Raw genomic sequence first — 14357 nt, 5'->3', positions numbered from 1 at the left:
TACAGAAAGAGAAAATGTGTTTTTAAAAAAGCAAAGTTCGGTTTAGCTTGGTGTCTCAATAAGATCTGCAGAAGGAAGGTGTTCTACTTAATTTCAAATGAAAATCACATTTGAAACATTTGAAATCACACCCCCCCAAAAAAATAAATTAATGCCATTTATTGTGAGTAAGTTAAACTTATGGTAGTCTGCATTAATTTAGTTCATGAGCCTTTTTTGGTACAGTTGTTAAACTAACACAGAGTTGGGGGTTTTGACTACTTCAGCATGAAGATTTGGTTTTATTCTTTGTGATATTGAAATTGTGGGGGTTTTTTTAATTAAAAATTATTTTAAATTGACAGAAAGCATGTTTTAAATACTCTGTTATTCACTTACAGCTGCCAAAACATAGTACAGTGAAATAATGGTCTGCTAGCCTGCTAAACAAGTGTCCAGCTTCCACAATGCCCGTGCAGGCAGCTCAGTGGACAGAATTTCTGTCCTGCCCAATCTGCTACAATGAATTTGATGAGAATGTGCACAAACCCATCAGCTTAGGTTGCTCTCACACCGTGTGCAAGACCTGCCTGAACAAGCTCCATCGCAAGGCATGTCCTTTTGACCAGACTGCCATCAACACAGACATCGATGTGCTTCCTGTGAACTTTGCACTCCTCCAGCTGGTTGGAGCCCAGGTATGCTTGAAGCAGCTCTTTGTTTTGCCACTTTGTGTTGTTGCCTTCTGTGTGCCAGCTGCAGTATGTGTGCTGCTCTTTCTTCCTCTTTTTAGCCCAAATAAATTGTAAGGCTTAACTGTGGCCTCTGTAGGAGTCCATACATACTCTAAAAGCAACTGCACCATTTCAGGGCCATTTCTCATAAAATGAAAATGTGTTCTAATTGTAGCCTGAATTCTGATTTTAAAAGGCTCTTGAACTGTGACTGGAGAAAAATCCCCGTTGGGAAACAGACAATTATCTGTCCCAACAGTCAGTAGAATGAGTGAACCTGCAGACTGCACTCGTTCATCTTAGCCTTCTGAGAAATCTCGTTCCTAAATGTCACATGTTTGGAAGTGGCTGTTTAACCAAGTTCCAGAAGTGTGTGTATACAATTTTTTTTTTTTCAAATATGCCTGATGATGGCTTTTCAGTTGCGTTTGCAGACACTGGCTAATCAGGCCAGGAATGTTCCCTGCGCTGTCTCGTAGCAGTGGCAAAACAGTGATTATATAATCAGTACTGCACTTTATGGAGACTAAATAAGTCTGTTCCCCTTATGCTGATTCATATGCTTTTTCATGTTACTCTCTCTCTAACACCTTGGTGGAGGCAGTAAGATGTTATTTACTTCACTTTTTAATGTCCTGCACACACCTTGACACAGCTATTGGTAATGACACTGTTAGAGTGGTTTTGTTTCTCAAGTTCACGTGTTCCTTTCATTTTTTTTATGTGTCAGATCACTGTCTTGATTTTACAACATTTATTTTCATGGTTTCCTAACTTTTTGCAATGTATTTAAAACAATAAATTTATTATGACTAGCATTCCCTCCGTTTTCCTTATCTGACCTTGTTACTCTACTTCAAGTTTTTTTCCACCAAGTTAAGTTTCCTGCTTCTCTTGGAAGATTTCAGCATGCCCAAATGGTGCTTAAATGATTTTTTAACTTCGCTTTATTTTAATCTCACTAGTTCATTTTGTCCTATAGCTTCCTTTGTGTGTCAGTAGTAAATCATGCCGATCTGGTATACCGATCACCTCCTCAGATCTTGTGTTCTTCATCTTTTAGATGTTGGTTATTGTTTTCTACCCTACTTCTGTTTTTGAAGTGTTGAGTAATAACAAAAACCATCTTTCATCACCCTAATCCTCATCTTGGGCCCGTTTTGTTGTTCCTTATGCCATGTACTTGCCCTGGGTGGGTCCTGTGTTTCCTTGCTCTCAGAGCAGTGCACATCTGCAGTGTTATGTAATTAATGGTGGTGTGGGTACCATCGGGGAGGTCAGCCAGGTGTACGTAATTCCTCTCCCCCTTCCTCCCCCTTGCATTTTTTTAGGTACCTGATCATCAGACAGTAAAGTTGAGTAATGTAGGAGAGAACAAACATTATGAAGTAGCAAAGAAATGTGTTGAGGATTTGGCACTCTACTTAAAGCCATTAAGTGGAGGAAAAGGTGAGTCTCTGCTGAATAGTGGAATTTTGATGTAGCTTGCTTTTAACAGCTTTGTGTTTTTTCAGCACTGATTGTAAATGTCAGTGAGATAATACTCTTATTTTTGTAATAAAATTGCCTTGTGTCTCTTAAAGCTTATTCACACTTGTGACACTTGTTTGTGGTTTTTTAAGTTTACAAAATACTCTATTTAATAATACTGCCTTGGGGCTAACTTTGTACTAAAGCTGAACTTTCCCCAAAGGATGGCTTTGATGTCAGTTTAAGATTTTAATTAAAGTTCTTTTTGATAAAGGATCACACAGAGCTGCCTAAAAGAAGGGAAGGTACCTGTGACTGGTATCCAAGTCCAAGAGAAAGATATATATACTGTTAAACAGACTTTTTTTTGTCTCACTTGGATGAATTTGATGAGAAGCACTGCTTTTTCTCCCTTTCTCTGAAGGTGTTGCAAGCTTGAATCAGAGTGCACTGAGCCGTCCCATGCAGAGGAAGCTTGTGACACTGGTGAATTGTCAGCTGGTGGAGGAGGAGGGTCGGGTCAGAGCCATGAGGGCAGCTCGGTCGCTGGGAGAGAGAACTGTCACAGAACTCATCCTGCAGCACCAAAATCCTCAGCAGCTTTCTGCCAATCTCTGGGCTGCTGTCAGGGCACGAGGGTGCCAGTTTCTAGGACCAGGTAAGGGACCTGGACACCTGCATCAGAATATATTTAGCAGTACCTTTTCTTTACAAAAGTGTTTTGAAATTTCTTCTGTTCAGTTGAAGATGTTCTGTGAGGAAGAAAGGAGAAGGGGGTGGAAAAAAGCCCCAAATAGTAGAAAAATCTTCTGGCTTAAAGTTCTTGGTTGTTTCCTCTGCCACTCCATTAAATGTTCTTTGAAATTGGGAGGAAGTATTTCAAAAATCCTGGCAAAGAGGAGTCAGTAAGCACACGCTGTGCACAGTTTGTAATGGAGTGTAGCAGGCTGGCTGTCCTGCTGCCTGTGATTGGAATTGAATAGCTGTCTATACAATCAGCCTAACCTCAGATGTACATACTTTTGAAATTTATAATGATTCATATCTCTGATAGAAACTCATGGTTAACAATGCAGCTAAAGCAAGCAAGAAAATTCTCTCTAAAACAGAAGTTGTCCTCTCTTGATTCTGGTAACTGCTGGTAGCATTCCAGTACTGTTCCCATATTTATTTTATAGTTTCATGGTGTGTCACAGATGAGGTGTCCAAAAGGACAATGGCTACAAGACCGCACAGTAGAGAAAAGTATAAAAACTGCACTACTGATGTGTTTATTACTGGAAGTTAGTCTTGGCTCTAAGTTTGCTGCACTTAGAGTGGTTCTAAGTATTTCTTCTAAACTAACAACTTTCTTTAAAAGCTTCTTTTTTAGTAAAATGAAAAACAGTAAGGAATTACATTCAAGATTATCTGGATGCTTCTGCTTATCTGTTCAAACACAGTAGACTTGCTGTTTTATGGAATGTATTTAACTTTCATTTTTGTACATTAAAGCTATGCAAGAGGAGGCACTGAAACTTGTATTACTGGCACTGGAAGATGGCTCTGCACTCTCAAGAAAAGTTTTGGTACTTTTTGTTGTGCAAAGGCTGGAACCAAGATTTCCTCAGGCCTCTAAAACAAGCATTGGTCATGTTGTGCAGCTACTGTATAGAGCATCATGCTTTAAGGTAAAACACCTCAATTGTGGTTTGTGCTGTGCTGCTGTTTATTATGATGCATGTGGAGATTTTTGGTTAAAGAAGGAATGTTTAACTATTACTATTTATTAGGTCACTAAAAGAGATGAAGATTCTTCTCTGATGCAACTTAAAGAAGAGTTCCGGAGTTACGAGGCTTTGCGGAGAGAGCATGATGCCCAAATTGTTCACATTGCCATGGAAGCAGGACTTAGAATATCACCAGAACAGTGGTCTTCTCTTCTTTATGGAGACCTGGCACATAAATCACACATGCAATCCATTATTGACAAGGTTTGTCAAAAGGATGATTTTAGTATCTCTGTAGGATTAGTTTTGACTCTTAAACGTTACAATAAAAATCAAAGAACTTAATGAATTAACTTTTTGTTCATAATCCTATCAAATATTAATTAAAACTAGATTGAATTTTTTTCCCCTGATGTAGCATATTCATCATACGAAGTACTTTAATTAACTTTTTGGTGTCTTATGATGAAGCTTCATAGGGCAGATTCTGAGTTGAGAAATAAAATTTCTCTCCACTGATCCTCTCTATATGCCATCTGAAGACACTGTATATTGCATTTAGAAACCAATGTAATTAATATCTTTTCAAGATTAGTAACTATCAGTTGTAAGATGCAGCACACTAACGCTCCCTTTATTTTCAGCTTCAATCTCCAGAATCTTTTGCTAAGAGTGTACAAGAATTGACAATTGTCTTGCAGCGCACGGGGGATCCTGCAAACTTAAACAGGCTGAGGCCTCATTTAGAACTCCTGGCAAACATAGATCCAAATCCAGGTATGCAAATCAAGCTTTTTTTAAGCTTTTCTTGATATTCTTCATATCTAGCAAAGTGAATTATTAAGATGCTAATCTCCAGTCCTGCTTTTGAAATTTCAGTTGATGAACATAATAAACGCTTCTTCAGGGCTCTCTGAGTCCTGTGCCAGTACTTGGTGCTGTAAAGTAATACAAGATATGCCTCTTATTTATGATACTGGGATTACTTAAAGGGTGAAAATCCTGCTTTTTATAATTTTAGATGCAGCATCTCCAACATGGGAGCAGCTGGAAAATGCAATGGTCGCTGTAAAGACTGTGGTCCATGGGCTGGTGGATTTCATTCAGAATTACAGTAGAAAAGGCCATGAAACTCCACAGGTAACCAGACTTGATCATTGCATTATGTCTTAATGTACACTTACTGAGAGATGCAACTTTGAAAAATTACTGTTGATTTGAAATACTTATGGCATTTCCTGTGGGATAATTGATGATACTGTTATTTACTGCATTCAGATTTTGAGAACTTAACGTTTGTGAATATGAAATGCAGAAGATCTGGCCATAGTGAAATCCATACAAGGACAATTTAGCCCCTAAACAAGGAGTGTCCTTGTTTTTCTGATTAAAAATATAAAATGTAAAAATGTACCATGGTTGTATTTTCTGTATTTTAAGCCTACTTTTATGTGAATGTCTGATAGATGGTAAGAGGAATGTCTGGTGGTTTTTGTTGTTCTTTTTTAGCCACAACCAAATAGCAAATACAAAACAAGTATGTGCCGTGACCTTCGACAGCAAGGGGGGTGTCCAAGAGGAACAAATTGTACATTTGCTCATTCTCAGGAAGAGCTTGAAAAGTGAGTGTGGGAGACTTTTTCCTTTTTTGTCCTCCTTTTAATTTAAATCCAAGCAATCTACAGTGATTTTTGAAAACAGTCGCTTCCATACATTCGTTCATTTGGAGGGATTTGTGACTCTTAACATGACAATTCTTTATATGAAATTGAAGATACAGCAAAGCAATGTCTGCAGACTAATTCCAGTTTTATTTTTTATTTTACCCCATACAAGGTAAACTTTTCTTTCCTGAAACTGAGTCTAAACTCAGTGTCTTTCAGAGATTGGTTATATTGCCTGCAAGAGAGAATGTTAATTACATTTTAATTGATTAAGAGTGAACTGAGTATTTAAACAGTATGTAGCTCTGCATTCTTGAAGCTGTTTTCACCCAAATGCATTTTCAAAGAACTGCAGAATGGGTCTTTTAAGAGGAGAGATCATTTTGGTTTCCAGTTGTTGAAAATAAGTTTGTAGTTTTTTGGTGTCATGTTCCTCTCAATCCCTTCTTTTTGCTAGTTTTACTAATCCATTAAACTTCACAATAAGCACTTTTTATACCATCTTTTCTTCTGTGTGTTTGCACATGTTTGTAGATATCGCTTGAGGAACAAAAAAATCAGCGCAACAGTGAGAACATTCCCCCTTCTAAATAAAGTTGGCGTAAACAGCACCGTCTCAACCACAACAGGAAACGTGATCTCTGTCATAGGAAGCCCCGAGGCAACGGGCAAGATGGTGCCAAGTACTAATGGAATAGCAAATCTAGAAACTGGAGTTCCCCAGCTGATCCCCCGCTGTGCAGACACCTCCCTGAGAGCTCTGGAGAACACCAAGAAGGGAGGGAAGACTGGATCCAATGGCCAGAATGCTTCTGGGTCCCCTACAGAATCACTTCCTGAAAGGTAGGTGACTCTTCTTTACATCAAGACAATATAACAGAACATTCTGCTTTTAGATTATCTAAAATAATAAATGAGGTTTGTGGGTGGCCAACAGAGAATGTGGTCATGGCCTGCAGTAATTGCTGGTGCTCTGTGGTTGCAGAGCTGTGTAAGGTCTTGCATTGCAGTGCAGGTACAGTCACACAAAGCTTGTGAGTTCAGGGTGTCAGAACCCATTGTTTAGCTGTGCATTGTAGACAAAATAGTAAAGCTCTTCCTTTATCTGTTACTCAGTTGTTCTCAGCCTGGTATCTTAGTTACTGTTGGGTTATTACATAAAAAGTTATACAAATAAATTATATGTGCATTACATACTGTTGGGTTATTACATACAAGGATAGTATTGCATGCAATGAATTGTACTCAAAATTTGGCACCTCCCAAAACCAAGAAGGATGCACAGAGTGTGCACTTCCTTGAAACCTTCTAGTTTTGGGGTTTTCACTTAAAATTTCTTTCATAATTCTACAGGAAGTGCTGAGTCTCTAAACAGCTTTTCAAAGCCTTTGTCTTTACCAGAATACATTTACAAAGGGTATCAAAACATTTATGCCCACTTTTGAGTTCTCCTAAGAAAAAAGTCTAAAATGAAACATCAGTATGGGGTATGAAAAACAAAATTCCAGAGGAAATGACAAGGCCCAGATTTCCATGTTACGTGGGAGTATGCACAAAGAGGTGACTGACTGAAATAAGTGAAGATCTGCTTAATGATTTCTTGTTAATCCTTTTCAGTAAAATTGGTTCTCCACCCAAGACTCCTGTAAGCCAGGCAGCAGCTACCTCAGCTGGTCCTCCTAATATTGGAACAGAAGTTAATTCTGTGCCTCCAAAATCCAGCCCGTTTGTTCCCAGAGTACCTGTCTACCCTCCACATTCTGATAATGTTCAATATTTCCAAGATCCCAGGACTCAGCTGTCATACGAAGTTCCACAGTACCCACAGACAGGTGAGTGAGATGAGCATTGATTAAAAAATAGCTCTGAACTTTTCTCTAGAAAAATATCTTTTTATGGGAGATACCTTTCATGTCTGTTTTGTTGATGGCTATTTTATTTTCATTAAATATCAGCTGAATCTTCACTTAATGGAATACTAATCTTGTTAATTGCTGGGTGTGTGAGGGACATGCAGTTTGCTCCCAGTGTTGGTGGTTCTTGCCTTTGTGTATGTTATGCAGCTTATACTTTGACCTCCAGAAGAACTTGAACCTCAAGGTCTTTCATCTGCTTTTTCCTTTGTTAGCATTTAATTGTTTTTATTTAGGCTTGCTCTTGCCATGGCCTATGCATAAGGGTATCCATGGGCAGGATTTCAGAGGAATAGCATGCTTCTGCTGGGAGGCCTACCCATCTTTGTGCTTGCTCAAATGTTTTTGGAAAGTTCCAGTTATCTTTTTTAGGTTGCACTGTACATGTTTATATTCAGGCAAACAATCGCGGTTTACAGCACTGAGTTATTCACAAGCTTTCAAAAGATAGAAGTGTTCAGACAATCCTCTCCAAAGAAAGAACAATAAGTCAAATGTGAAATGGTTATTTATAGACTTTTTACTTTTTAGCAATATCGATTTTTATTTTAGAGAGAACTGTTTAAACTTCCTATATAAAGAACCGCTGAAGAGCCTGTGTTTTCAGTTCCATAGTTACACCACAGTACATAGGAGCAATATTTTCCAAACTGGGTCCAGTTGGTGAAGGGCCAGCACTGCATCTGTAAATGTGGTTGTCATACATGAAATGATATTTACAGAAACATGATAGAGATTTGTAAAGTTTGATTCCTCATTCTCTAAAGGTACTTATCAATGCTATTTACAGTTTTAGAAGGTGTAAAATTTTGGGTCATTTGTGGTTGTATTAAATATGCCTTTTTCCAATTTTTAAGGGTATTATCCAGCACCTCCAACAGTACCAGCTGGTGTGGCTCCCTGTGTTCCTCGCTTTGTGAGGTCCAATAACGTTCCAGAATCCTCCCTCCCACCTGCTTCCGTGCCATATGCCGATCATTACAGTACATTTCCCCCTCGAGATCGACTGAATTCTCCCTACCAGCCTCCTCCTCCACAGCCGTATGGACCAGTCCCTCCTGTCCCCTCTGGAATGTACGCTCCAGTTTATGACAGCAGGCGCATCTGGCGCCCACAGATGTACCCACGAGATGATATTATTAGGAGCAATTCTTTACCTCCCATGGATGTGATGCACTCATCTGTCTATCAGCCATCATTACGGGAGAGGTACAACTCTCTGGATGGGTATTACTCTGTGGCTTGTCAACCTCCAAACGAGCAGAGGACTGTGCCTTTACCAAGGGTAAGTGAGAGCCAGGAAGGGAAGGTTCTATGCAGAGCTGGTTCTGAAGGTCATTATGGGAAAGTTGGTAAATAATTAGCATAGACCTGTTTATTACAGTGATAGAGACATGTGACTTGGACAAAGTTCTTGTTTTGTTTTTAACCTTAAAATGGGCTTGCAAAACAGACCACTGTAGTCTGCATCAGGACCAGAGCCCCTTTGCCTCTAATGCCCATATACGTTGCTTGAATTAATTGCATCTCTGAGTTGCTATACATGGGCCTACAAAACCTTGCGAAATTCTTCAAGTGGTATCAGTGGTAGGTTACAGACCACCTTAGGAAATTTGGGGATCCAAATGTGTCCCGTGCAAATATTTGCCTTCTGATTAGTGTGATGGGGTTATCCAGTCCTGTATTTATTCTTTCTAGGAGCCTTGTGGTCATTTGAAGACTGGTTATGATGAGCAGCTGAGACGGAAGCCAGAGCAATGGGCACAGTACCACACACAGAAAACACCTCTGGTATCGTCAACCCTTCCTATGGCAACACCATCTCCAACACCACCTTCTCCTCTCTTCAGTGTAGATTTCAGCACAGAGGTGGGAAGCCAGAGAACCTCTTTATTTTCCCTTCCTGCTTCTGTAAGATGCCATTTAATATTTCTAGTAAAGATTTCCTACCTACCATTTATTGTTCATAAAATTAAATTAATCTTCTAGCAAATGGAAAGTGATACCTAATAATGATGCAGTTCAGTTTGATATTAAGGTGATGCTAAGCATGACTGCCAAGAAGTGAAATGATTCAATTCAGCCTCACTAAATGAAATGTAATTTTATTGAACTGGTTTGTGAACCTCCAGGTTTTTGTGTAGGGAGCAGCAGTTGTGTTTTCCATTAAGAAGTACATTGCCTGTGATACTCCAAATGGCTTTGATTTGATGAATAGCCTGAATCAAACTTCAAGTGATTATCAAGTCCCAAAGAATAAATTCCCTTAGAAGTGGCAAAAGGCATTGGTAGGACATTGTGTACTTCTGTGATAAGTCCAGTAAAGAAGAAGAGGAACTCAAGAAATAGCAATAGTGAAGAAAATGTTTTTTGAAGGAAAAAAACATTAAAACATTTTATTCTGTCTCTCTGAATTAGATGCATCCAAAAAACTAATTTGAAAACCACTGTGCCAAGCACACTTAGCTGTGGTTTGACAGTTTTGCTGGTGATATTTGAGATGTTAAGAATGACTATTCAGATCAGATCTTGTAGGTGTACCTCAAGTGCCTTATGCATGCATTCAAGGTGGATCAGGATTTAGTCATTTTCACCCAGGTTAGAGGGCTGTAAGTTGTGTTTCTGTTTACCTCTGGCTAATACATTAAATGAAAATACATGGCTTCCTCTCAGTTAAGTTACTGTAGATATGTGCCTATAGAAACCAGACACTAACACAGATTCCAGTCTCTCATCTTGGCAGGCCAGGCAGTTATTTGTATGGCAGAGTTTGCCCTCTGACAGCTGCCAGGGGCACTGGTTTAAAATGTGACAAAACAGCTTATGTTGTCCCCAAGTCAAGTCTTGAATATGCTGGAACTTCTTGATTGACTTTGAGATACATTTACTGCTACTTAATTAAATTATCTTCTCATTTTAAAACTGAATTCCCTGTTTTTATTATTCACTGCTTATTTATTCCCTTTTCTGTAGTTCTCAGAGAGTGTCAGTGATTTGAGTGGAACTAAATTTGAGGAAGACCATCTCTCTCACTATTCACCGTGGTCTTGTGGCACTATTGGCTCTTGTATAAATGCTATCGACTCAGAGCCCAAGGATGTGATTGCCAATTCCAATGCCGTGTTAATGGTAGGGGTTTTCTGCATATTCTCTCATTAGTGTGATGATCCTTACATGCTGAAGTGTCTTCTGTTTGGTTAAACCAGCCTTTTTTTAAAAAAAAAAATAAATAATAAGGTGATAGCTTCCATTATTAGTATTTTAAAGTAGTTCTGCTCATTTGAAGTTGTTTGGAATATCCTTTCCCAGTTTTGTAAATAGGCAACAATAATGAGAAAGTTACTGGCCAGTTGAAGAATGTGCATAACCTCAAATGAGTCCATGTATCTTGTGTCTCCTAAATATGTAGGATTTGGACAGTGGGGATGTTAAAAGAAGAGTGCATTTATTTGAAACGCAGAGAAGGGCAAAGGAAGAAGATCCTATAATCCCGTTTAGTGATGGACCCATCATCTCCAAGTGGGGTGCAATCTCCAGGTCATCCCGCACAGGTTATCACACAACAGATCCAATCCAGGCCACTGCTTCCCAAGGAAGTGCTACTAAGCCCATCAGTGTATCAGGTACAAGTTCAGGCTTTGTGTGATAAGAATTTATCATTTATAAACAACGTGAGCATTTCATCCTCTTTGTTCTTACCACAGCTATGAAATGCCAAGAGCTAAAGAACATGTATATCCCACTGAAGAGAAGATAGTGAATGCTATCTTAATTCTTTTGCAGATTATGTCCCTTATGTCAATGCTGTAGACTCAAGATGGAGTGCCTATGGCTCAGATTCTGCCTCCTCAGCACGTTATGCAGAACGGTATGGACTCCTTCCCAAGCTCTGCTCACAGCTTTTTCTGTAGCTTGCAGTTCTTCAAAGTCCTCAGTGTGTGTGTGTGGAATCTGCAATGTCTATTAATAGACATTCTTAATTTTAAAGTAAAAGACTTTTTACCTATCCAGCATAAAGCTTTGGAAAAAACTAGGTTAAAGCTTGTGTAGTTTTTAATACTTAATGCAGATAATAGTGCACAATTACTAGCAGTGTATCCCTTGAGAGACCTATCAAAGAACTGGAGTCAGGTACTGCCAAGTTGTCATGTCAAAATCTTGAGCAGTTTTAGATTTTCTTGCCGTACCGTACCCATGTGTAAAATAAGGATGTTTGCTTCATACAATGCCTTAAGTATTTTGAGCCACAGTGAAGATGAAGAACACATTGTCTAAATCACATCTAGTTTCTGTCCAAAAATCTAAAATTGATAGACTAATGAAGTTATGGGATGTTTGATTTAGAGAACTTGCTTTTAATTCCAGTTTTGCCTTCTTTCTTTTAAAGGGACAGGTTTATAGTCACAGATTTGTCTGGTCACAGAAAGCATTCCAGCACTGGAGATCTACTGAGTATTGAATTACAGCAGGTAAGACTGGTTATTATACCATGAGGGTTTTTAAATTTAAAATAAACTGTTTAGTTAAGTGCTTTTAAATAAATTTTCTTAGTGTAGCTGTCTGACTGCACATGGTTGAGGTTTAATGTTTGGTAACTGATTGTTTCTTTCCAAAGGCCAAAAGCAACTCCTTACTCCTTCAGAGAGAGGCAAATGCACTCGCCATGCAGCAGAAGTGGAATTCTCTAGATGAAGGCAGTCGTCTTACCTTAAACCTTTTAAGCAAGGAAATTGATTTGAGGAATGGTGAGGTAAAGAAAGGGGTAATTGGGATGAAACAAATCTTGGAGGGTGTTTATATATATACAGAAGCACATGAATTTTAACTAAGAATTGAAACTTGGTTTTAACACTCACAAATATTTATAGCACATTCTGTGCGAGTTGAGTCGCTGTTGTTGCACTCAGTTATTTCCCTGAGATAAGGCAGGTGCACCTGCTGTGCTGCTGCTCTGAACATGCATTTACAAAGTGGGAAGAATGTGATAATCATTTTCATGCAATCATTAGTTTTTGTCTATTTGTATGTGTTATAAATCTAAACATTTTGTCAATGGACTCAAATTTCTTTAGTATTCATTTTATCACTCTGTTTCAGTACTTTATTGTGATTCAATTTAGCCTTGTTGTCTGTTCCTGAAGTTCATTTTTGTCTGACTAGCTCTCTTGTATTGTAGAAATGTTGTGTGCTAGGAATGCATCTTCTGTTTTCACTTTAATACTCTAGTGTTGTGTGAAGCCAGTGAAAAGCCAACTTGATACTTAGAGAATATATTAATTCTTTTTTAGACTGATTATCCTGAAGACTGTGCAGACACAAAGCCAGATCGAGACATTGAATTGGAGCTGTCAGCCCTCGATACAGATGAACCTGATGGGCAAGGTGAACAGATAGAAGTGAGTACAAAAATCTGTGTGTCTGAAGAGGTCACTGGGTTTTCTCATTAGTCTTTATAGTTTAGTATGTTGATAGCAAAGCTTTTTGGTTTTAGTCCTAGTAATAACATCCAGCATTTCCCTTATTACTTATCACTTGGGGTCTTGTACTTCTCACTAAGATACCTGGCAGTTAATACTGGTGAAGTTAAAAACAGCTCACAGTTCATACTATTCTTGTCATTCATAGCCAACTTTGAGTAATTGGCTTTTCCTTTAGTGAAATGAAGTAGACATTCCAATAGTATGACATGAAATTAAGGAGTGTTATGACCAGACTCCCGTTTCCATTAGCATAATGTAGTGGAACTTAATAGGAAAACGTAAAGCTGGTAGGGACAGAGTTGATGGGCATTTCTCCTTTTCTCTTATAGGAGATTCTGGACATACAGCTAGGGATTAGCTCCCAAGAGGATCAGCTGCTCAATGGAACAACCGTAGAGAATGGGCATCTGCTAAAGCAGCACCAGAAAGAATCTATGGAACAGAAGAGACAAAGTTTAGGTGAAGACCTTGTGATTCTGTGAGTGTTAGACAAAACAGCAGTGTCTGCCAGTGTTAGACAAACAGAAGCATCAGAATAGTGGAAGCATGGTTGTATAAGGATGAACTACGTACCTGCTCAGACTTGGATTAGACATCTGCATTGTTTGTACATGGTGGAGCGAGAAGAACCTGTTAGGAAATAGAATTAGGCCACAAAGCTGAAAGTCCCAGGCTGGTACCATTGTCCGTATGCATCGTTGTAATCGTACACACTGAAATGTGTCACAGCTGTTCAAAATACCTTTCACAGTCAGTAAGCAAAAAATGCAGAATATTTTTATAGTTAACAGAAATTAAGAAAAACTTCAAAAGGTTAAATGGCGGACTGTTTGCACAAATCTCCGTGGAGAGGTAGATTTTGAAATACACTATTTTAGGTTTATATGTTCTGTAGTCTTTAATGAGTAAAGCAGCCTTTGAAAATGAGGCAGACTACTTTAACATCTCGAGCATACCATTCCAGAGGAAGATGTTTAGCCTGTTGCTAAAAATGAGTTTGTCAGTATTTATTTAATGCACACAATTCAGTTCCGGATACTTGTGCATGTCCTTGTTTAATATTTGTGTAACTTATTTTTCTCCTCAGGGAGGAGCAGAAAACAATCCTGCCCGTAACTTCTTGCTTCAGTCAGCCGATCACAACATCTGTTAGCAATGCAAGCTGCCTGCCCATCAGCACATCAGTCAGTGTTGGCAGCCTCATTTTGAAAACTGCTCACATTATGTCTGAGGATAAAAATGACTTTTTAAAGCCTGTTGCAAATGGCAGGATGGTTAACAGCTGAAAGGCATTCATCTTTCCAGCTTGTGACCACACCATGGAAGCATTTACACTAGCTTTTTATATATATAATATATATTATATAATGTATATTTTTTTTAAAAAAAATAATATTGGGGTCATGCA

At 38.7% G+C, this 14357-nt stretch overlaps 1 protein-coding gene, 1 long non-coding RNA gene and 1 other non-coding gene across 11 annotated transcripts in view; 2 read left to right on the top strand and 1 right to left on the bottom strand.

Moving 5' to 3' along the window:
* The window catches only part of RC3H2 (ring finger and CCCH-type domains 2), a 21283-nt gene extending 6926 nt beyond the window's left edge, over positions 1 to 14357 (top strand). For 3 of the 9 annotated variants that reach the window (XM_086858422.1, XM_086858423.1, XM_086858424.1), the window contains exons 2-21: positions 381 to 677; positions 2045 to 2162; positions 2608 to 2841; positions 3678 to 3853; positions 3956 to 4156; positions 4537 to 4669; positions 4914 to 5032; positions 5402 to 5514; positions 6091 to 6399; positions 7174 to 7388; positions 8327 to 8754; positions 9168 to 9380; positions 10443 to 10598; positions 10879 to 11092; positions 11253 to 11337; positions 11857 to 11938; positions 12085 to 12219; positions 12758 to 12865; positions 13279 to 13427; positions 14037 to 14357. In XM_086858422.1, the coding sequence (XP_086714548.1) occupies positions 447 to 677; positions 2045 to 2162; positions 2608 to 2841; positions 3678 to 3853; positions 3956 to 4156; positions 4537 to 4669; positions 4914 to 5032; positions 5402 to 5514; positions 6091 to 6399; positions 7174 to 7388; positions 8327 to 8754; positions 9168 to 9380; positions 10443 to 10598; positions 10879 to 11092; positions 11253 to 11337; positions 11857 to 11938; positions 12085 to 12219; positions 12758 to 12865; positions 13279 to 13427; positions 14037 to 14235 (3618 nt within the window). In that variant the 5' untranslated portion in view covers positions 381 to 446 and the 3' untranslated portion in view covers positions 14236 to 14357. The remainder of the gene's footprint in view (positions 1 to 380; positions 678 to 2044; positions 2163 to 2607; positions 2842 to 3677; positions 3854 to 3955; positions 4157 to 4536; positions 4670 to 4913; positions 5033 to 5401; positions 5515 to 6090; positions 6400 to 7173; positions 7389 to 8326; positions 8755 to 9167; positions 9381 to 10442; positions 10599 to 10878; positions 11093 to 11252; positions 11338 to 11856; positions 11939 to 12084; positions 12220 to 12757; positions 12866 to 13278; positions 13428 to 14036) is intronic. The other 6 variants (XM_086858425.1, XM_086858426.1, XM_086858430.1 and 3 more) reach the window with 4 other exon arrangements.
* LOC111937164 (small nucleolar RNA SNORD90) lies at positions 4335 to 4448 on the top strand. Its single transcript, XR_002868468.1, has one exon. It is a non-coding gene; the product is annotated as a small nucleolar RNA SNORD90 (small nucleolar RNA).
* On the bottom strand, positions 7967 to 8717 carry LOC111937102 (uncharacterized). The gene is made up of 2 exons (XR_002868421.2): positions 8627 to 8717; positions 7967 to 8152 (listed from the first exon to the last, which is right to left on the bottom strand). It is a non-coding gene; the product is annotated as an uncharacterized LOC111937102 (long non-coding RNA).

Source organism: Cyanistes caeruleus, chromosome 20 (assembly GCF_971803275.1).
Source record: "Cyanistes caeruleus chromosome 20, bCyaCae1.hap1.1, whole genome shotgun sequence".
Classification (NCBI taxonomy): domain Eukaryota; kingdom Metazoa; phylum Chordata; class Aves; order Passeriformes; family Paridae; genus Cyanistes; species Cyanistes caeruleus.
This window is presented reverse-complemented; position numbering and strand designations above follow the sequence as displayed.